The sequence below is a fragment of the Eleutherodactylus coqui genome, chromosome 8, assembly GCF_035609145.1.
Source record: "Eleutherodactylus coqui strain aEleCoq1 chromosome 8, aEleCoq1.hap1, whole genome shotgun sequence".
Taxonomy (NCBI): domain Eukaryota; kingdom Metazoa; phylum Chordata; class Amphibia; order Anura; family Eleutherodactylidae; genus Eleutherodactylus; species Eleutherodactylus coqui.
In genome coordinates this window covers 150,194,221-150,218,097 of record NC_089844.1, presented here as the reverse complement: position 1 = coordinate 150,218,097, position 23,877 = coordinate 150,194,221, and the positions used below count along the sequence as shown (strand labels likewise).

The following is a 23,877-nucleotide window of genomic DNA, read 5'->3' as shown; positions in this document are numbered from 1 at the left end:
TAGCCATGGCTTTTGAGATGGGCAGATTAACCCCTTAGTGACCAAGCCTGTTTGCGCCTTAATAACCCGGCCAAATTTTGGAAAGCTGACGTGTCACTTTAACATAGAATAACTTCGTAAAGGTTTTGCATATCCAAGTGATTCTGACATTGTTTTTTAGCCACATATTGTACTTCATTTAGGTGGTAAAAATAGACCGATAGAATTTCTGTATACTTATTAAAAGCGCCAAAATTGAGAAATTATCATTTTTTCACATTTTCAACTGCAATATGTCAAATATGTGCAAACAAACTGTACACATTTTTGATAAGCTATATATTTTCATCTGTTTACTTTATCTCATGACTGTGGATGTGGAATCACTGTGTCAACCGGTATTCTTGTATCTTGTCACCACCAGGCTGATGGGTGGAGACGGGCTGAGGTGAAGGGAACGCTCAGAGCTTCTTATTGGCAGCCACATCCACACCCTCACTGCTCTGCCCAGAGCTCTGTGCTAGCTGCTGTTTGGCCGCTTTTATACACACGTTCAGCCACCTTTAGGGAGCTACAGAGACCAGCAGCTCGGTGAAGAGACTTCACAGAGGGAGGGAGCTCCCTCTGTGTCGCTGGGTTGTCATGGCAACAGGACACCAGATACAGGGGAACGCAGTGAACACTTTCCATAGGCTACTATGGAAAGCGCAGCCCTGCTGTCCATGGGCAGAGAATCACAGTGATTCTCCACTCGGGGGATTTAAATCGTAGCATGCTGCAATTTGCCACGATTCTCCATGGTGAGCCTATCTGCCATGGGTTATCGCTATGCCCGTGGACAGGAGCGCTAAATCCGTAGCAGAATCACGCTTGTGGGCACTGAGATATTAGGTTCAATAGAAGCCAATAGCAGCATTTTCCGCCACGGATTTATGCTCCCTCTGTGTCGCTGGGTTGTCATGGCAACAGGATGCCAGATACAGGGGAAGGCAGTGAACACTTTTCATAGACTACTATGGAAAGTGCAGCCCCGCTGTCCATCGGCGGAGAATCATAGCGATTCTCCACTTGCGGGATTTAAATCACAGCATGCTGCGATTTGCTGCAATTCTCCACGGCAAGCCTATCTGTCAGATAGGCTCAGCGCAGAGAGCCGTCGGCCCCTGCTCTGGTCCCGACGGGTTACTTATCCGCGGACCTTTCCCCAGCTTCGGTGCATGTCCCGTCGCCAAAATGGCAAACGCAAGGGCAGAAGCTGTGGAGGGCCCAGAAAATTTAAAATCTCCTTGCTCTTGGCTACTAAAGGTAACTGAGAGTCTGGAGCAGTAACTGAGGGCCACTGTGATTGGTTCCTGGTCACGTGATCGCCGTTATCCAATGGATAATGGCGATCACATAAAAGTTAAGACAGTTGACGTTTGATGCTCCTTTCAGTTTTAGCGCCAATCTTCATACAGACAGAAGATTACGGCCACAATGAGCATATCACTGAACACAGTACATACAGGGGTATCGAATGACCAGGATTGTGCTGTAATACCATCTACAGCCCATTGACAAAAGTAGCGCCAGTACAAGATGGGTGGGGGCCCAGGTACAAATAGGTGAGAGGAGACTTTTAATGCCATGCATGCTCCTCTGGGAAGTTTATGCAAATGGAAAGATAGACCAATGCCTCTCTAGCGCCATCTATTAGAAGTCAATGTCTGACTTGCTGGAATGCTGCCTTCTAATAGCTGGCGCTGTAGAGGCATTGCTCAATCATCCTATTTGCATACATTTCCCAGAGGAGCATGCATGGCCTTATAAGTCTTCACACACCTATTTGGACCTGGGCCCCCACCCATCCGTATGTCGGTTGAACACAGGTTCCAAATGGCATTACAGGAACACTATAAAGACATCCAAAGTAAATAAAGACACGGACACAAAGATATAAGGGGGCAAAGAACATTTTATTTATAGTTGTAGGAAATGGAAAATTTTATGATGGGGAATTTTGAGTCTGAGTTGATCCAGAGGAAGGCGAAAAACCCCTTGAGGTATGAGCCAATTGTCCTCAAGGGGGAAAAAATCCTTCCTGACCCCAAATATGGCGATCAGAACAAGTCCCAGGATCAAAGCCGACATCTGACCTATCTGACTGTGTAAAATGTATTATTTTCATAAATCTAAATAAATAAATCTTTATTACTATTTATTGTTTGTGTGAAATATAAAGTGCATCAAACTAAACCTATTTATAAACTGTGTTGATCCAGAGGAAGGCGAAAACCCCCTTGAAGAAAGAGCCAATTATCCTGTTTTAAGGGGGGAAAATTCCTTCCTGATCCCAAATATGGCGACCAGAATAAATCTCAGGATCAAACGCCAGCCGCTCCCCTCCCTGGTATATGTGATGTCAGCTGAGGGGTTTTGTTGCTTTTTTTATGAACCTATTTAAGACTGTGAGTTGATCCAGAGGAAGGCAAAGACCGCCTTGAGGTATGAGCTAATTGTCCTCAAGATGGAAAAATTCCTTCCTGACCCCAAATATGGCGATCAGAACAAGTCCCAGGATCAAAGCCGAAATCTCCACCTATCTGTGTGTATGCTTGTGTCTATGTATGTGTTTGTGTGTATACTTGTGTCTATGTATGTGTTTGTGTCTACACTTGTGTCTAGCCTTCATGTGTGTGGTGTGTGCTACTTACCTGGCCTGTGCTGAGGTCTTACTGGTAACCAGGAGTTCAGGGATAATAGTCACTTGGGCTATTCTTCCTGAACTCACCAGTTACCGATCAAGCACAGGCCGCTCTGGGGGTGTAGAGGGTCTTCAGGAGAGGATGGTATCTGATGCCAGCTGGAGGAGGTCAAGGTTCAGGGTAGCTGATGGTAATACGCAGCATACAGATGGTGGAGAGAGGGTGTTGGTGGTAAGCCGAGCTCCTCTACAGCAGAGTCGTGGGTTCAGGAGGCAGTTGGCGCGGGCTGAGCCTACAAGACATAAGAGAGAATTGTTTGTTTTACCTCTTGTGGATACAAACAAGTGACCGTCTGTAACATGACGACTTGTATCAGGATCAGATTTGTAGCTGATATAGAAGGAGTGAATTCCTGCAACTGTGTCTTCACTATGAGTCGTTATTAGGAGTTTTGCAATTACTGAAGCCATAATGCAGGCCATATTGTTTGTCAATCAGATTTACCAAACTCCGGAGAGGATGAATCAAAGGTATCTTACGCCAGATTGTGACATGAAAAGTTGCAAAATTTGTTGCAAGCCCCACTTGCACAAAAATTTTGCAACCCTTTGTCTGCTGTGGTGGTTTATGCCATTTCCATAAATAGAGGGCGTGACTGGTCAGGAGGGGGCGTGGCTTCCCTGGACTAAGAGCCCTTTTACACTGCATGAAAATGCAGCGATTGAATGATGAATGATAATCCGTTCATCATTCAGTTTCTGCAGGCATAAAAATCAAGCGACGATCGTCCTGTGTGAGGGACCCGAACACATTTCTTCTCATGTATGCCAGAAACTGACATAAATCGTACCAAAAATTCATGCCAGATTGGACCTGACATCTGTTTCTGTGAAGGAGCACAGAACAGCCGAGATGCATATAATATATGGAGAGATATGCTTCTCCTCATATAATAAGTGTATTTTGTGCCGGTGGAGATAATATAAAGACCGGCATCTGAAATGTGGTCTGAATATATTTTCTCCAAAGTCTTTTATTGTTTTACAGGAAATGTCTTTTATATGAAACTCTATACGGTATGTGAAGTTATGCTACAATATTTGGATATAATGGTGTCCTGTGTGTATAGGTGTGTATAGGTGACCAGATATGTATGTGTAGGCGTGCATAGGTGCACAGATATGTATGTGTAGGTGTGTATAGGTGCGATGACGTGTACGTGTAGGTATGTATAGGTGCGCAGATATGTATGCGTAGGTGTGTGTAGGTGCACAGACATGTATGTGTAGGTGTGTATAGGTGTGCAGATATGTGTGTGTAGGTGTGTATAGGTGCACAGATATGTATGTGTAGCTGTGTATACAGGATACTTACCAGATGGTTGTGGCTTCCTTCACCATCGGATTCTTCTCGTCATCCTAAGAAGAAGCAGAGACATAGTAATTACAGGGCAACAATAATGAAGCTGAGGAGGGAGAAATCTGCAGACCGGACAGGGTGACATAAAGCAGGGTTATTATATGACCAGAGGAACAATAATGATATACACAGAGGTCAGACTGAAGAACATCATCCCTAGAGGAGGAAGATCTTACCGGGTCCAGCTTGGGGAAGTGAACGAGAATCCATCCATGGGGTGAAAGGGTGGTCCATCCTCCGGCCACTGCAGGTCTCGATTCTCCAGAACTCTCCGGAACGGCTTGAATGGCGGCCGTGATCTCCTCAGTTCCAGGTCCGCCCAATCTATGGTGGTAAAGAAAGGGTGACCTCGGATGTTCTTATACACACCCAGCCTCTTCTCAGGGGTCTTACGCAGCAGTCTCTCCAGGAGATGCTTTAAGTCAGCATCAAGCCAAGATGGAAATTTAGGCTCCTTCCTGATGATGGCTTTGATGACCTTTCTCCTGATGGGGCCGTGGTAGAATGGGGATTGTCCTGCCGCCATCCAGGATACGACAATCCCCAGGCTCCACCAGTCCACTGCTGCGTCGTACTCCTTTCCAACAAGCACCTCTGGGGCCATAAATTGGAATGTGCCGGTCACTCCACTTATCTTATTAGACGAGGTGACACTGTCTTGGGCCAGCCCCAGGTCGATCAGGCGGATGTGTCCAGATCTGTCCAGCATGATGTTGTCCGGCTTTATATCTCTGCAACGACAAAAAGAGAAGTGCAAATCAGTTCAGTGATCCAAGAGACTTAGGGATGTACCACAGCAAATCCAGGCCTAATGCAGGACTCTAGGAAAGCTGGGTACATTACCTCCACCATTGTCAGGAAACAGAGCAGTGTGGGGAAGTTGTGCTTACCGGTGGACGATGCTGCGTCGGTGCAGGAACTGGAGGCCGCATGCAATCTCCGCTGTGTAGAATCTGAGAGAAGAGTGTAGTATCAATGACATGAAATCAGTCCCCTAACATCATGTCATCAGCGTGTCTGTCCCCACCAGAAGAGGCGCTGTTCATGGCAGCCTGCACGCCCTCCATTCCTCTATATACCTGTCATGTCACCCTCAGTATTTCCCACCCGTCTCCTGATCAGTCATTTACTCACCTCACATGGTTGATGTCCAGGCAGCCGCACATCTTGATCGTTGCTGCCAGGCTTCCTCCGGACAGATACTCCGTGATGAAGTAGGCCCGGTCGTCAGACTGCTGTGCGGCGTACAGATGGCAGATGAAGGGGCAGTCTTGGGCCGTCAGGAGTATCCGTCGCTCTCTCTGTATGATATGCGCGTTGCTCCTTTTTAAGTTGATAACCTTGATGGCCACGAAGGTGTTTCTTCCGGGGAAAGATGCCAGGACCACCTGAAGAAACCAAGGAGGAAATGATCACCGACAGCGGCCAGAGGGGAAACCATATACATTTATTACAGGGGGGATTTATTAGTAGGCGTATCTATCTATCTATCCATCTCATATCTATCTATCTATCTATCTATCTATCTATCTATCTATCTATCTATCTATCTATCCATCCATCTCATATCTATCTATCTATCTATCTATCTATCTATCTATCTATCTATCTATCTATCTATCTATCTATCTATCTTCTGTTTATAAAAGCTCATATAAGCAAAGACAGATCCATCATTCTTGGTATTTTATCAAAAAAAATCACTAAATATACCGTATTGTGTAAAGGTTTCAGGTAGGTGTAAAAAAAATACTGCAAAGTATTTTTCTTTTCCTCTCAAAAATAGTCTTATTGCCTCTAAATGTATTCTGCCGACGACCCCAAACATCCAGCCGACGTCATTAAGACCTATCCTCAGTGTAAAGGACTACAGCCGGTCCTGGAAGTGATGATTTGGCCCCCCAGAGTCCTGATCCCATCATCATCCAGTCTGTCTGGGATTAGATGAAGAGACAGAAGGATTTGAGCGAGCCGACATCCACAGAAGATCTGTGCTTAGTCATCCAAGATGTCTGAAACAACCTCTCTACTGTTACTTCAAAAACTGTGTGCAAGTGTACCCAGAAGAACTGAGGCTGTTGTGAAGGCAAAGGGCGGTCACACCAAATATCGATTGAGATTTCTTTTTTTTCATTCACTTTACATTTTGTTAATTGACAAAAAAAACTATTAACACTTTTATTTTTGGCAGCATTCTTACTTTGTAGCATTTTTTTCCACATCTGCTTAAAACTTTTAAAAAAGTAGGAACAGCTCATACTTAACACTAGAAAAATGATTCCCCCCCCAACAGTCTGCATTCAGTTGTCCAGTAAATGGACAGAAGGATTCGGGTCACCAGGAGATAAGCAGTTCTAACACTTACCTTGCTGAAGCTTCCTCTGCCCAAGATCTGAAGGCCAGTGAAGCGACTGATGTCAAAGCTGTGGTCTGATGGTACGAGGTCCTGGCTGCTGCCCGGTCTTGGCTCCTCATCCTCATCCTCTCCGCTCCTCTTCCTCTTTATCTCCGTGAGTCCGCTCACGCTTTGCTCCTCCCTCTTTCGCTTCTCGCCGTCTCCTCTGTGTCCATTGGACGCCATTTTTCGCAATCCTGTAGCTATCGATCCAAGCGCTGCCGTCGACAGTTGAAAGGAAATGGCAGTTGGCCGAGTGAAGGTCAAAGGTCAGTGAAGCCAATGCTGGCATTGCTTGCCAGTACTCTGCTCTGCCATATACACAGTGATGTGGGCACCATGAGTGATGGTCTATAGCCCAGAGAAATTCATGGCTGATTCTTCTAGTGCCACATTATCAGTAGATGGGGCAGTGATGGCACTGGGTTGGCAGCGGTGCCCATAGTTCATCAGAAACTTCTGGAGTTTTAGAAAACTTGCAGTTGTGTGGAAATTGAAATGAGCCCGGTGGAGGAATAAACCATAAATTGTACTGATGGCAGCAATAATAAAGCCTTGTGAGGGTCATTCTCTGCTCCATTCAATAAGGGTTCATCATCCAGATACATGATGTGTATTTCCATAGGTTACAATGGGCAGCGCCCTCGCCAGTGCAGGTCTGGGTGTACCAGGGGGGAGATGCTTCTATGGAGGTTACAGAGGGGTTCATCCACAATGATGGATTATTCTGGGGTGTGAAATGTTACATAGGGGTCATTTAGAAATGTTAGGAGGGTCTTATAAAGAAGCAGTTATTGGGGGCTGTAAATTGGCGCAGTAATGTATATACGGCATTATGAGGCCTGAGAAGCACTAAGACTTTATTTATTACACTGAGCCCATAAATACATTATGATATATATGTAATCCAATCTGAATATACAGTTAGGGCCAGAAATATTTGGACAGTGACACAAGTTTTGTTATTTTAGCTGTTTACAAAAACATGTTCAGAAATACAATTATATATATAATATGGGCTGAAAGTGCACACTCCCAGCTGCAATATGAGAGTTTCCACATCCAAATCGGAGAAAGGGTTTAGGAATCATAGCTCTGTAATGCATAGCCTCCTCTTTTTCAAGGGACCAAAAGTAATTGGACAATGGACTCTAAGGGCTGCAATTAACTCAGAAGGCGTCTCCCTCGTTAACCTGTAATCAATTAAGTAGTTAAAAGGTCTGGGGTTGATTCCAGGTGTGTGGTTTTGGATTTGGAAGCTGTTGCTGTGACCAGACAACATGCGGTCAAAGGAACTCTCAATTGAGGTGAAGCAGAACATCCTGAGGCTGAAAAAAAAGAAAAAATCCATCAGAGAGATAGCAGACATGCTTGGAGTAGCAAAATGAACAGTCGGGTACATTCTGAGAAAAAAGGAATTCACTGGTGAGCTTGGGAACTCAAAAAGGCCTGGGCGTCCACGGAAGACAACAGTGGTGGATGATCGCCGCATACTTTCTTTGGTGAAGAAGAACCCGTTCACAACATCAACTGAAGTCCAGAACACTCTCAGGGAAGTAGGTGTATCTGTCTCTAAGTCAACAGTAAAGAGAAGACTCCATGAAAGTAAATACAAAGGGTTCACCTCTAGATGCAAACCATTCATCAATTCCAAAAATAGACAGGCCAGAGTTAAATTTGCCGAACAACACCTCAAGAAGCCAGCCCAGTTCTGGAAAAGTATTCTATGGACAGATGAGACAAAGATCAACATGTACCAGAATGATGGGAAGAAAAAAGTTTGGAGAAGAAAGGGAACGGCACATGATCCAAGGCACACCACATCCTCTGTAAAACATGGTGGAGGCAACATGATGGCATGGGCATGCATGGCTTTCAATGGCACTGGGTCACTTGTGTTTATTGATGACATAACAGCAGACAAGAGTAGCCGGATGAATTCTGAAGTGTACCGGGATATACTTTCAGCCCAGATTCAGCCAAATGCTGCAAAGTTGATCGGACGGCGCTTCACAGTACAGATGGACAATGACCCCAAGCATACAGCCAAAGCTACCCAGGAGTTCATGAGTGCAAAAAAGTGGAACATTCTACAATGGCCAAGTCAATCACCAGATCTTAACCCAATTGAGCATGCATTTCACTTGCTCAAATCCAGACTTCAGACGGAAAGACCCACAAACAAGCAAGACCTGAAGGCTGCGGCTGTAAAGGCCTGGCAAAGCATTAAGAAGGAGGAAACCCAGCGTTTGGTGATGTCCATGGGTTCCAGACTTAAGGCAGTGATTGCCTCCAAAGGATTCTCAACAAAATATTGAAAAAAAAATATTTTGTTTGGGTTATGTTTATTTGTCCAATTACTTTTGAGCTCCTAAAATGTGGAGTGTTTGTAAAGAAATGTGTACAATTCCTACATTTTCTATCAGATATTTTTGTTCAACCCTTTAAATTAAACGTTACAATCTGCACTTGAATTCTGTTGTAGAGGCTTCATTTCAAATCCAATGCGGTGGCATGCAGAGCCCAACTCGCGAAAATTGTGTTACTGTCCAAATATTTCTGGCCCTAACTGTATGTGTCCAATCTGAAGTCGGGGGGGGGAGAGGTTGTATATAAGATATAGCCAGGTTTATAGCTGGGTCTTTCAGGGTTGCATTAAGCATCTGGCAAACTGTGCCACTGCAGTGGGTCGCTGGTATTCGTGCTCCAGAGGGGTAACTTGTAGCTGCCCCCCACCTTCCCCTGTAACTGGTTCACCTGGAAATGGTTTCGACAGACACTGGGGTGTAATGATGGTGCCCCCTGTCTCTGGATGGCGGACAATGAAACAGTTGGAGCTGCTGGTGCTTGTTGGACAATCAGATGCTCCTCTCTACTGGTGGTCTGTCGGGGGTCCTGAGCTCGGTCACCTTGTGTGCCCTCACACATCCACTGGCCCCAACACCCCCCTACAGTCTGGTCAGACGCTCCTCTCTACTGGGGGTCTGTCGGGGGTCCTGAGCCCGGTCACCTTGTGTGCCCTCACACATCCACTGGTCCCAACACCCCCCTACAGTCTGGTCAGACCCTCCTCTCTACTGGTGGTCTGTCGGGGGTCCTGAGCCCGGTCACCTTGTCTGCCCTCACACATCCACTGGTCCCAACACCCCCCTACAGTCTGGTCAGACACTCCTCTCTACTGGTGGTCTGTCGGGGGTCCTGAGCCCGGTCACCTTGTGTGCCCTCACACATCCACTGGTCCCAACACCCCCCTACAGTCTGGTCAGACGCTCCTCACTACTGGTGGTCTGTCAGGGGTCCTGAGCTCGGTCACCTTGTGTGTCCTCACACATCCACTGGCCACAACACTCCCCTACAGTCTGGTCAGACGCTCCTCTCTTCTGGTGGTCTGCCGGGGGTCCTGAGCCCGGTCACCTTGTGTGCCCTCACACATCCACTGATTCCAGCAACCAATATGTCAATATTTATGTAGGTGGTATGGAGTCTGATGCATTTAGGGTTTCAATGTTTTTTGGAAGGGGGTCTATTTTAGGCAGTCTGGTCTTCTTATGCAAGTTTTCAAACCATGTGCATTCATGTGTCTGTATTTCTTTAGGGGATCTCTTGTATGGTGTGTATTCACTTTGGCATACGCACAAAGGGGTCATATGTACTATATGTGATTCACATGCTGTATGTTAGGGGCGTGTCCTAAATAAATAGGCGGGGCATAAAGCCTGAAAACTTTCTAACCTTCCCTTAGGCTTCAGCTTGATGTTTTTTCTTAAAGTTGACCCGTATAATCTTGTGCTTCTCTGTGTGGATATATACAGTTTAGTTCCCTCACTACAGCAGTTAGTAGTAGAGATGAGCGAACGTGCATCGCTTTTTTCGAGTAACTGCCTACTCGGGCGAAAAGATTCTGGGGGCGGCGGGGTGGAACGGGGAGTAGCAGGGGGGAACAGGGGGAAGCTCTCTCACCCCCCCCCCCCCCCCCGGGGTTACATTTCGCCCGAGTAAGCAGTTACTCGAAAAAAGCGATGCTCGTTCGAGTAATTGCCCTAAACGCGCACGTTCGCTCATCTCTAGTTAGTAGGAATATTCCATATAATTGTTTCCAAGCGCTCCGATATAACGGATACAGAGATGTACAAGGTAGAAGCTTGCAAGTACAGGAAATGACGCGGTGTGGCGGCTGAGCGCGCATGTGTTTGGGTTGGAAGGGATAGTTGTTAGTCAAATGACCATTCAGCCAACAGCTATCTAAAGTATACGGCCAACTTAACCCTTTCCATTTGTTACGGCGCACCTCCGATGTTACTGTATGGAGCGGGCTCAGGCACTAGGCCCACTACATGCTTAGCGGGTGTCAGGTGTCTTCGGTAACTCGGAGCAGCAGTTAAATGTCCCAAACGGCTTATCCACTCTGAGACACGCGGTTGTTCAGGTGTCATGGCGGACTAGGTTCCTGTAAAGGCCTCCAAGGCTGCCATGAATGTTTGTCTATTAAACCATGCTTGTGGCAGGGTTTAATAAAATGCCTGTCTAAATACAGTATAATGCAATACTGACGTATTGCACTATTTTGTATATAAGTGATCAAATGCTGGCAATTTCAAGTCGCCTATGGAGACAAAGTGAAATAAATATTTCTTAATTATTAACAACAAAAATGTAAAAAAAAAAATCTTGAGTTTAGTAAAAAAAGAAAAAAAAAGGAACTTTTCGCACTCGTGGCAACAAATAACAAAATAAAAATATTGGCATTGCCGGGTGCGTGAAAGCTCAATTTATTAAAATGTCACATTATTAATCCCACACAGCGGCCGCCAACACAAATATATATCGCCAGAACTGCCCTATTTGGTCATCCTATTTTATTTTAGGGCCGCACCTGGTACCAGAGAATACGGCAAGTGCAATGTGACACCTACCCTGTTTCCCCCGAAGATGCGTCTTATATTAATTTTTGCTCCCAAATATGCGCTACGTCTTATTTTCAGGGGGTGTCTTATTTTTCAATGAAGAAGAATTCCCATTTATTGTTTAACAAAAAAAATGAACATTTATTACCGCATATACTGCACAGTACCGTAGTTGTCACCACAAACCAATATAGCTAGACAAACTGTGAAAACAAAGCAAAAATTACTCAATGACAGTCATGTCATTATTTTCTGGCACAGAAAATTTGCCAGATTCACATACAGGGCCACAAAAAATAAAAGCTGTAAAGTACCTGGCTCCCACACACTGTCTGGAGACTGTAATGCTCACCCCCTAAGGCTGGAAATACACTCCGTGAGAACCCAGCCTTAAGAATCACACATATGGTTGCCTCACACACAGAGCCATAAAAAAAAATAAGGGCTGTAATTTAAGTAACGTACCTGTCTGCAGACAGAAGTTCCTGTACCACTTGTAAGCAGGGATGGTATTGCAGCTTCCGGCCACCAGGGGGAGCTCATCACAGCAGACATGTACAGCAGCAACAGAACGACAGTATGGAGTTTTCCAGCCAGCAAGGGGAGCTCACAACAGCACACTCGTACAGCACAGGAGGAGGTAGGAGACAACGGGGATGGCAGCAGGGGAGAGGCCTCTCGACTTGCCTGCACACTTTAGTATGCCTTAAATATCGGGGTCTGCCTTATATTTGCGATTTCTGCAAATTTCTTAATGTGTCTTAGTTTCGGGAGTGCCTTATTTTTGGGGAAACACAGTATTAACCCCTTACTGCCTAAGAGTTAGACATTTTATAAAAAGAATAAGTTGCACCACAGACTGAGGCTAGTTGCACACAGGCGATCGCGATTTTGCTGCAAAATCAGGTCTTTTGTCCAGCGATTTTTAAGTCACGATCTCTCACAAAAAGATAGTGGCAGCATCCAGGGCGTAGTGCAAAAACAAATACTTTATTCCTCCAAAAACATGCTACGTTTCGACCCTCATGGGGTCTTTATCAAGCATAAGGATATCATTCATTAAACACCACTATATAACAAAACAGTAGTTGTGCCACCACCAATCACCTTTACAGATTCTCATATGTGTGCAATTATCATTACCTTTGTGAGAGATCGTGATATACACTACCGTTCAAAAGTTTGGGGTCACCCAAACAATTTTGTGTTTTCCATGAAAAGTCACACTTATTCACCACCATGCGTTGTGAAATGAATAGAAAATAGAGTCAAGACATTGACAAGGTTAGAAATAATGATTTGTATTTGAAATAACATTGTTTTTACATCAAACTTTGCTTTCGTCAAAGAATCCTCCTTTTGCAGCAATTACAGCATTGCACACCTTTGACATTCTAGCTGTTAACTTGTTGAGGTAAGCTTGTAAAATTGCACCCCACGCTTCTAGAAGCATCTCCCACAAGTTGGATTGGTTGGATGGGCACTTCTGGCGTACCATACGGTCAAGCTGCTCCCACAACAGCTCAATGGGGTTCAGATCTGGTGACTGCGCTGGCCACTCCATTACCAATAGAATACCAGCTGCCTGCTTCTGCTGTAAATAGTTCTTGCACAATTTGGAGGTGTGTTTAGGGTCATTGTCCTGTTGTATGATGAAATTGGTTCCAATCAAGCGCTGTCCACTGGGTATGGCATGGCGTTGCAAAATGGAGTGATAGCCTTCCTTATTCAGAATCCCTTTTACCCTGTACAAATCTCCCACCTTACCAGCACCAAAGCAACCCCAGACCATCACATTACCTCCACCATGCTTAACAGATGGCGTCAGGCATTCTTCCAGCATCTTTTCATTTGTTCTGCGTCTCACAAACGTTCTTCTTTGTGATCCAAACACCTCAAACTTGGATTAATCCGTCCACAACACTTTTTTCCAGTCTTCCTCTGTCCAATGTCTGTGTTCTTTTGCCCATCTTAATCTTTTTCTTTTATTGGCCAGTCTCAGATATGGCTTTTTCTTTGCCACTCTGCCCTGAAGCCCAAAATCCCGCAGCCGCCTCTTCACTGTAGATGTTGACACTGGTGTTTTGCGGGTACTATTTAATGAAGATGCCAGTTGGGTACCTGTGAGGCGTCTGTTTCTCAAACTAGAGACTCTAATGTGCTTATCTTCTTGCTTAGTTGTGCAACGCGGCCTCCCACTTCTTTTTCTACTCTGGTTAGAGCCTGTTTGTGCTGTCCTCTGAAGGGAGTAGTACACACCGTTGTAGGAAATCTTCAATTTCTTAGCAATTTCTCGCATGGAATAGCCTTCATTTCTAAGAACAAGAATAGACTGTCGAGTTTCAGATGAAAGTTCTCTTTTTCTGGCCATTTTGAGCGTTTAATTGACCCCACAAATGTGATGCTCCAGAAACTCAATCTGCTCACAGGAAGGTCAGTTTTGTAGCTTCTGTAACGAGCTAGACTGTTTTCAGATGTGTGAACATGATTGCACAAGGGTTTTCTAATCATCAATTAGCCTTCTGAGCCAATGAGCAAACACATTGTACCATTAGAACACTGGAGTGATAGTTGCTGGAAATGGGCCTCTATACACCTTTGTAGATATTGCACAAAAAACCAGACATTTGCAGCTAGAATAGTCATTTACCACATTAGCAATGTATAGAGTGCATTTGTTTAAAGTTAGGACTAGTTTAAAGTTATCTTCATTGAAACGTACAGTGCTTTTCCTTCAAAATTAAGGACATTTCAATGTGACCCCAAACTTTTGAACGGTAGTGTATCTTGGTGGGGTCTCTGGAGGCTCTGACCCACATACTGTTGGCGTGCATCCCTCGGACTTATTAGTCATTTTTCCATTTGGTTTGAAGAATCCTGAGGTGTGCTGTGGGTTAAACCTAAGTGGATTGCAGCGATTTTTAAGTGTCAGCGCTACTTTTTCTCGCTAAAACATCGCTGCCGCTCGTGATTTTCTCTTGCATTTTTGCCGCAATTTTTTAACGTGAAAGTCAATAGGACTCTCTAATGATTTTCTCGCCCGTGTGAAACCACCCTTAGGGTGCCTTTCCACTAGCCTTTTTTTATCGCTGCGTTTTTGTTTTTCACGCGGTTGTCAATGGGACTTTCTAATGTTAAAACCGCAACGCAATGCAATTGCGTTTTTGGTGCATTGCGTTGAGATGCGTTTTTAACATTAGAAAGTCCCATTGACAATCGCGTTCAAAAAAAAAGAAAAACAGCAATAAAAAAGGCTAGTGGAAAGGAGTTTTTTTTCACTGCGAAATTCGCAGCGTTTTTTTTTCTGCAGGGGTCTATGGGACTTGTAATGTTAAAATCGCGTTCGTGCAAAATCGCAATTTACCGCGAAACCGCGATTTTGCGCGATCGCGATTTTAACATTACAAGTCCCATAGACCCCTGCAGAAAAAAAAAAAAAAAACCGCTGCGAATTTCACAGTGAAACAAAAACTGTAGTGGGTAGTCAGCCTTAGTTTGCACACACTTATAAACCGCTTCTTTACCAAGAAGCAACCACTTCAGGCAGTTTCCGAGAACTCATTGCGTCTTGGGTCTTTGTGGGGTTGTCTTTATTTACGGAGTTATTCCCCCCTTCTCTGAATTAGACTTCTCTGAGCATATGGTCTTTATTAGCTTAAAAAAGGACATACGAGTCCGAAATGTTCCTATAAGACACTCATCCGCACTCTGAGCTATCATTGGATTGCACACCAGGTTCTTCTCATCATGAATGAACTTCTTGTCTGAAATAAAGAAGTTTATTTTTGTGGTGCAACTTATTCTTTTTTTTTTTTAAATGTTATTTGGTCGTCCGATCTCCAAGAAAAAATGAATAAAAAGTGATGAAAAAGTTGTTAATACCCCAAATTATACCAAAAAGTATAGGCTGCCCTGGAAAAAATGTGTCCATCACACGGCTGCAGGGACAGAAAAAAAAAAAAAGTTATGGGGGTAAAAAGCCTAAGACAGCAGTGGATGGCCGGCTGTTAGCGGCTTATCACCGCATCCGCCAGACCTCTGTCCTCTGTCCTACTTGGGTGACTGGATAAACGGACAATACGCCTCTTCTTACGGTAGTTCCCTGTTGATGCTTCTATATGTTCATATATTGTGTCCTTCAGACAATTTTATTTTGGCGCGCTCTTATTGCGCCGACACGGCCGTTTTGTTTTATTCACATTTAAAAATCTCAATAAAGATTTGAAGAAATAAAAGATGGCGGCAGAAAGCAGTTTTTTTGGTGTATTTTATTTTTTTAAGTAGTTCAACATAAAAAACTATAACCTTGGTATTGCCGGAATCCTACTGACTCCCAGAATAAATACGTCATTCTTACTGCAGATATGCAGCATATTTCACCCCTTCAACTTGAATTCATTCAAAAGGGTGAAATCCGAAGCAAATCTGCTCCAAAATCTGTGATAAAATCCTCGATGTGTGAACGCGTCCTTCCACGGTACTCCCAGAAATACCAGTCATCACAGAATGGGGGCCGAGTCTATTATCACTGGGGATCTCATGTTCCCTTTCCATCCTAACTGCACCCCTGCATTATGAAGGAGCTGGAATGAGCTGTGGCTGAGCGCGCGCACTGCGCGGGGCGCACAAATATCGCACGAGTATGAACCCTATTCTTTTGAATGGGGTTATACATACGAGCGATTTATTTTTTGTATTGCCCCGAGATATGATACAGGGGGAAAAAAATGCTATATTTCCTGTTGAAAACAATGGGAGACACTCCGCAATCTTCCATCATTGAGATCGTGTTATTGGACCGCGTGAAATTAGCTTAAGGGAGTTGTATGGTTAGAATTAACTTTAAAAAAAAAATCAGAGCCAAAAGGGTTAAAACAATAAAACACAGGGTACTTAAATGTCCTCAGACGGGTGATCCGTCCTCAGACGGGTGATCCAGCGCTGCATCCTGCAAAACCTCCAGTTGACGATGGATGTCAGGTGACCGCGGCCTGCCAATCAGAGGCCACAGTGTCAGGACCTGAGGTTTCAGGGTGTAAGTCTGAAGCTGGGGCCTAAGGGCAGAGGCTTCCACCCTCCACCCTCCACCCTCTCCTTCAAGCCTCCGCCTTCTGCCCTCAATTATCAGCTTCAGACTTCCACCCTACACCCTCAGGCTCTCCTTCAAGCCTCCGCCTTCTGCCCCTCCATCAAGCCAGATGTCAGTGCTCAGCTCATTTTCATTTTATATGCGCCTATGTGGCACCCAAAAGTCTAGGCTGAGCATATGGACCGGGCCTAGCCCACATTATTTCCTATTTGTGGGGGAGTCTCTCAGAGGGGACAGGCTAGCCAGAGGGGGAAAGCGTCTCCTTCAGCCTCGCATGAGGGGTCTCCAAAAAGACGCAGTGTGCCCTCTTCCCAGCTACTTGCTGTACTGCCTGGCAGAGGAGAACCGACTTTGCCCGGGCCTGTACTCTCCCCTCCTTAGCTCTGTCATTGGGCCGGCGAAGGTGAACACACACAGTGCTTGTCAGCGCTCTTCCCAGTAGGCCTCCCTGGGCCTCACCTTTGATAGGACAAGACCCGATTTCGGTCACATTAGTACATTTTTTTCACAAACGTTCACAAAATTGCAAGCCATAATCCCATCTGCCATAAAGGACTGACAAGTGTTCGCCAACCATCCTTTGGCCGACATTGTACTGAAGAATAATGTAGGACTTGGGTCGGTTTACAGGTAGATACCGTATCTCTTGTATCTGAAAGTCTCCCGATTTTCCTTGACTATGCTATGAGCCGGGGCCGACATCCAGTTAAAGGGCCCCGGGCCGACATCCAGTTCGAAGACCCCGGGGCCAACATCCAGTTAAAGGGCCCCAGGCTCTCGATCTCCGGCACGTTCAATCTGCTTGATGGATATATGTAGAAGTTTCCCTACAGTTAACAGTTCCGCCTGCTTTTCTCCCCCACCCATAGTGACTGAATAGCATGAGATGAATGTGGACGACGGGGATGAAGGGTGATATTTAACCCCTTAAGGACATCGCCTATTTCGCCTATGAGGACGCAGCGATTTTTTAATGGATTTTCAACTCCACTTTTTAAAAGCCATTACTTTTTTTATTTTGCCAAGGCTGTATAAGAGCTTGGTGAACTGTAGTTTTTATTGGTACCATAACTTAATATTTTTTTATGAAATCAGAGACAAAACACAATTTCTGACATTGTTGTTTTTTACAGCGTTAATCAAGCAGCATAAATTACATGTTACTTTTTTTTTGCGGGTCAGTACAATTATGATACTAAAATAATTTTTTTAGGTTTTTCCACTTTTGCACACTAAGGCCGCCTGCAAATGGCCGGGTCGGATCCGGCTGCGAGAATTCTCGCAGCAGGACCCGACCCAAGCGCCTGCAGAGAGCAGCGCGGCACTCACCAGCTCCCGCAGCTCCGGCTCTTTCATGTTCCGGCTGCCTGGCAGCCGGCGCATGCGCAGAGCGGCGCCGGCGGCCGGGTAGTGACATGAGCCCCGCACAGAAATAGACCATGCCACGGTTTGGTTTCTGCACGTGATTTCGAGCAGACAAACCGCGGCCTTCTGCATAGAATTGCGTATTGTAATGCAATCCTATGCAGGCATGTACGGTCAGAAATTCTGCGGGTAATCCCGCCGCAAAATTTCCGCTCCTGTGCAGGGGGCCTAAAACCCCTTTCTTTGAAAATTACTATATTTTTTTACATTGTTGCATTCAAGTCCCATAACATTTTTATTTTTTCATGGATGGAGCTCTATAAGGGCTTGTTTTTTGCGTGACAAGCTGTAGTTTTTATTGCTAGCATGTTAGGGTAAATGTGACTTTCGGATAACTTTTATTACGTTGTTTTGGGTGGCAAAACAAACAAAATAAGCATTTTGCCTCCATTTTTTAGGTGGGGGGAGGGGTTACTGGTTTTTACCGTACAAATTAAATAGTATATTCAAATTTAATGTACAGGTCGCTTCGGATACGATAATTTTTTTTTATACAAAGTGAAAAGTATGCAAAAAAGGTATTAGTTTTACATTTTTTTTTCTCCTTGTAGGGAACTTGACCCATAACCCCTTTGGTCGCTATAATAATGCATTGCAGGACTTCTGTATTACAATGCCTTATCGCTTACAATAGCGCGCATAGGCAATAGCAAGCCAGGATGCCAGTATCTGCCGTTCTGTTGCTATGGCAACCCATCAGTCCTCTGCGATTACATCGCGGAGGTTAAATGAATTCACAGAGGAAGCGCACTTTGTGAACCCTTTACATGCCATACTATATAGATCATGGCATGTAGGGGGTTAAAAGTGGAGATCAATGTTCTCATCGATCTGGGGTGTTGCAGCTGGCTCCCGCTGTGGGATCGCTCAGCTTCAGATCCCGTACTATCCATATGGCCTTGCCATGACGTAAACATATGTGATATAGCGTGCAAATAAGGAGATCAGACATACTGAGAAGAATTGACGCTGGAGAATATGACAAGTTCCTCCCACCAAGACAGTGAGGTTTACCACTGAGGGCGAATACGTCACCGCCATTGGCAGGACCTTCATGTGAAGATAAAAGATACCAGAAAAAATAAATAATTAGTTGATTGGCTGTGATTGGTTCATCGAGCGCTGCAGTGATTAGGTGAGCCACGGTGCTTGAGACGCTTCCTGGAGACGGGATTTATGAACCCCCAGATCAGCAAGCAGTGGCTGAAGACTACACACAAGTGCGGCTAAACTGCCGGAGAAGTGCAGAGGAGCGGACAGCGCCTTTTAGGTTTTTTTTTACAAAATGTAGCTAAGTCTTATTTTTAGGGTGGGGCTTTACTTTTGAAGCACTCCCTTCCTGCCAAATCCCAGCAAAAGAGCGCTACACAGTCACGCGGCTTTGTAGCGCCCAAAATCGCAATATCACTGTGAGAAAACACAGCGATATCGCACAGAACACAGCTGTGATATCGCTTTCGCCTGTGTGAAAGAGGCCTAAAGGATAAATCCGGCATATATGCTTGTAAAGCACCCAGTGTATATGCTAAATCTAGGCTTCAAAAGTGATGTGAAGAGAGCCTCAAGGCCTATACACAAAGTTTAGCATTTGAACCTGCTGATAATTGCAGCGCTGCACGACTCACCGACGGGCGCTGCACGACTCACCGACGTGCGCGGGTGCTGCACTACTTCACCCCAACCGATGTTGTTGGGGAAAAATGGAGGGAGTGGGGTGGGGGTTTGATGATCAAGGATGCTAAATTTCAGCACCCGATCCATTTATTCCACAGGAGTTACACCAAAAACATGAGTATTACAACGGCTCAGGCCGGGATCACATGAACTGTGTATTACGCGGGCTTCAGACGCCCATGTGATATGCTGTAAATCACAGAATCAATTACATTGCCTTACACAGTTCCGCTCACATTAGTGTTGGAATTGTGTAATCCACGAGCGTAAAATAGAATGCAGGATGTTCTATTTTGCAGCATACGTACGCGAGATTGAGACCATTGTTCTCCATTATCACCTATATAAACACGCCCATATGCAATTACAGTGCGTATAGACTACGGGTATATGTGTTATCGCTAAGCGAAGGAAATAAAAAAAGAACTATAAACGGGCGTGCTGTGTATGACTGCATGCTTAAGCACACGGTCATGCACAGTACAATTTCGCCACCATACACAAGCTGGGTTCACAGCTGTAAAGAAGTTTTGAAAACCATCAAGTTAGACACAAAACCCATCATAAATGTGACTTGTGTTATGCAATAAACTCTTTATAAGACGATATTTTTTTGTAAAAGCAGTGCACATTTACACAACCGTCACATAAAAGTACCAGGACCAACTTTACCGCGCTGCATCAAGAATACGTTTCTGTAAGAAATGACGTTTAATGCTGAAACTTTTTAAAAAGGAACATCACTTCTTACACTCAGTGGTCCAAATCTGCTTCCTGGCCAAACCTTGTAAAACTGTATAGAAGTAGGTCTTGTGAAAGTGTTACCTATCAAACCAATCAGATCCGAAATGTGTTTAAAACAAACTGAACGGCAGGTGAAATATGTGGTTGTTAATGGGTAATGCGCCAGTTCTTTGATATTAATTTTTCACGTTTAAGCGACAGCAGCACTTTACCCCAAAAGCCCCAGATACGATGCTTTATACAGGGCCATCTCATAACGCTGGATAATAGTAAAAGGTGGTCATACAAGTCAGATAGCTGGTAGCCGAACACTGGTCTAGCCGCCAGCCATTCCTCACTACCCCACCATGTGTGTGCCAGGCTTGACCACGTATGCATGTGTTCTTCACACCTCTGACAGCAGCTCAACTTCGATGAGAGCCAAGGACTAGTCAGGCTGAACTATAGCAGGACAAACCCCTCTTACCTGACAGTCAGAACCCCCCTAAACACATCAGCTGGTCAGCAAAGTCCCCTTGAAATCAGCAGGTTCAGTGACATTTATCTAATGTGTATGCGTACCTTAATTACTCTTCTCAATCATGCTGACATATTTGGCACCTACTGCAGTTTTCCGCTATGTGCCCACCGGGTATCGTTATATGTTATTCTGGCTGAAAATGTGCCCTGTGCTGATCAATCTGTATACGGAAGAAGATGGTCTGCAGAACGTGGACTGAATACTGTGATGGTGAAAGATTACAGGACTTCCTTCACTTTGACATAAACGCTTCATCCAAGTCCTCCAGTGCCATATGTATAATGATGATGCTTCTTTGATGCAGTGGGTAGAAAAAAAAAAAAAAAGCTAAAAAAGGAAAACGTTGAAACAACTACCGTATTAAAACACCACTGATACGAGTATATATTAGCAGCTGCCCCACTGATTTCTGCATGTGTCCAGCGGCCATGATATCAAAAGCAATGAGGCACTAAGGTCCCTTCCGGAAAGAAACAGTAGCTCTCAGGGTTATACTCCTCCCAGAGACGCTCGAACTCCTCCATGTAGGCGCTGACGCACACGGCATCATCTGTGATCAGGATGTTTTCTTGGTTCATCTGGATAGCCTGCATAGTCCAGTTCATGGAGCCGGTGATGACAACGCTCTTGTCCACTACTGCAAACTTGTGATGCATGAAGCCGGAGGACTGATTGTGACGAACCGGGACGCCTGGAAAAATCACAAATCAGATTCAATTAAAAGGAATCAATCATATTTGTACTGCAACACAATTCTAAATGCCAAAGGCAAAAACACCCACAGGTAATAATATCCCCTAAAACATAATCTAAACACTATTATTTAAAAGGCAAAGACAACATCAAATAATATTTAAAATAAAGGGGCAAATGGGGGTAACAAATGAAATGTGACCAGCAGTCATCACTTAGCATCATGTGTGTAATTGAGCATATATACACCAACAAGAGAATAATAAATCATCCCCACCTAAATCTTATTAGAAGCTTATCTATAGCCGCCCCGACATGTTTCGCCTTGCGGCGTCCTCAGGGGGAGCAACCACCAGAGATATAGTGAGGTTGTTGAAAACCAATTCTCAATCTTTGTTAAGAAAGGGTTGTACATTGATTGAAGGAATGCTGCCATCCAATAGGTGGCGCTGCAGAGGTATTGTTCCATCTTTCTTATTTGCATATTACCCAGAAGAGCATGCATGGCCTTATAAGTCTCCTCACTCCCCTTCTAGGTGACAATACCCCTCCCGATGTTCGTTAATATGATAAATCCATAGATACTTTTATCAGTTTCCAGTAAGGTTACCATTCCTGAGATGTCCGTCCTCAATAGTGTCAAGCACCATATGCAAATTAACCACAGACTGTAGTTCGCTACCTTCCCATATAGTCTGAAAAACCACCCCTTCCTGTTCTTAAGGCTGGGGTCACATGGGATGGAAATCTTGTGTAATGTCCGCAGCGAATGGAAATTCCATGAGATTTCTGCAGCAGAAAGGCTGCTTCAAAACTGTTCAGAAGCGACTTTTCAGCCTGTATTCTGCAGCAGAAATTTCTCCCTGTAGAGAGAAGATAATCCGCAGCGCAAACGGAACTCCACGTCGCATTGAATTCAAATCCACGCCGGATTTGAATTCCACGTTGCATGTCAGTTTTCGTGTGGCGTGTCCACAGCGGACCGTCGGCAGCAGGAGACCGAAATTTTTGCAAATCTCGTCCGCTTTGCTGCTAAATCTCAGTTTTAAAAATGCATGCAGAATTTCTGTGCGGAGGGGTCACACGGGAACGCCGCAGCATTTCCGTCCCGTGTGACCCCAGCCTTAAATGTTCTCTTGCTGAGTCATGCGTTTCATCGCACTGCTGTGAACAATCAGGCGCATGCGCGGCCACTGCTTCTCAGACGGACTGATGTCACCACACATGCGCCCGATTGCACAGAGTGGCATACACTGCAGTGTCCTAATTTGGCCAATGAAGTGAAACCTGAAGCTTGTTTTTTCTGTGACAAGCTATAGTTTTATGGTAGATACGCATTTTGATCACTTTTATTGCGTCTTTTTTTTTTTTAGGCAAAAAGAACAAAAAATAAGCATTTTGGCTCAGTTTTTATTTTTAAACGTTTCTTGCTGTGCAGAATAAATGTGTCCAATTATTTGTCCGGTTTTTACGGACGCTGTAGTACCTAACGTGCGTTTTTATTTTATTATTGTTTTAAAAGGGGTAAAGCGGACAAAAAAGGTGTGGTTTTCTATGTCCTTGCACAGGACTTGAATCCACGCTGCGAGCTGATGATGTCGCAGAGGGAGCACACTTAGGCCCAATGTCTACGGGCGGATTTTATTTATAAAATCCACGCGTGGCCCCCGCACGAGAGATCCGTGCGTCTTGCTGCCCATAGAGATGCATTAGCATCCGTAGGGCAGCTAAAAGTATGGAAAGAAACCACAGCTTGCTCCATTTTCCTGCGGGTCTGCCGCACGGACGACTCCTGCGGCTTCCCTTAAAGCCTATGGAAGCCGTCCGTATCCGCGGCACACCCGCAGCTGATCTCCGCTCTGCCGCGGAACCGCGGGAAAGCAGGAATTTAAAAAAAAAAGAAAATTAAAAAGGTGCACGGCGCAAGCCCGCGGCACGCTGCCGGCGTGCCGAGCACACCTGCCGGGCCGAAGAAAGAAGATCCAGTGCGACGTAGGGAAGATCCGCAGCATCCGGAAGGGTAAGTAATAGGGATTTTCTGGCCTCATGTCTGCGGGAAAGGAGGGATCTGCGGCGGGATTCTGCATGGAGAATCCGCGCGGGCCCGAATTTTCCCGTGGACATGAGGGCTTACTCTGTGAACCCTTTACATGCCGCACTCAACATATATCGTGGGATGTAAGGTGTTATCAGCGGAAATTGGTGTTTTCACCGGTCTCCGCTGCTGCAGGGGAAGGTCACCTGTCAGTCAGCCAGCCCCCACTGCAGATGGCACGGGCTCTGCTTCTGTAAGTTTATGTCCTGTTGCCTTAAGTACAAGGCAGCCAGGACAAACGTATGTCCACCCGTCA

General features: G+C 45.0%; 2 protein-coding genes across 2 annotated transcripts in view; both read right to left on the bottom strand.

Moving 5' to 3' along the window:
• Positions 1 to 2,821: 2,821 nt before the first annotated feature.
• LOC136577619 (protein kinase C delta type-like) lies at positions 2,822 to 4,697 on the bottom strand. Its single transcript, XM_066577538.1, has 3 exons — positions 4,259 to 4,697; positions 4,038 to 4,081; positions 2,822 to 2,955 (listed from the first exon to the last, which is right to left on the bottom strand). The coding sequence occupies exons 1-2, from the start codon at positions 4,684 to 4,686 to the stop codon at positions 4,057 to 4,059; spliced, it is 453 nt and encodes a 150-aa protein (XP_066433635.1). The 5' UTR covers positions 4,687 to 4,697; the 3' UTR covers positions 2,822 to 2,955; positions 4,038 to 4,056.
• A 16,570-nt stretch (positions 4,698 to 21,267) lies between these two features.
• LOC136577955 (mitochondrial cardiolipin hydrolase-like) overlaps positions 21,268 to 23,877 on the bottom strand; it is a 16,169-nt gene continuing 13,559 nt past the window's right edge. The window contains exon 2 of the mRNA XM_066577867.1: positions 21,268 to 21,524. Coding sequence (XP_066433964.1) covers positions 21,268 to 21,524 — 257 coding nt within the window. The remainder of the gene's footprint in view (positions 21,525 to 23,877) is intronic.

Coding starts and splice junctions, on each gene's coding strand:
- LOC136577619 (XM_066577538.1), bottom strand. CDS start 4,686: ATGGCCCCAGAGGTGCTTGTTGGAAAGGAGTACGACGCAGCAGTGGAC. Junction 4,082..4,258: donor ACTTCCCCAAGCTGGACCCG/GTAAGATCTTCC, acceptor GCTTCTTCTTAG/GATGACGAGAAGAATCCGAT.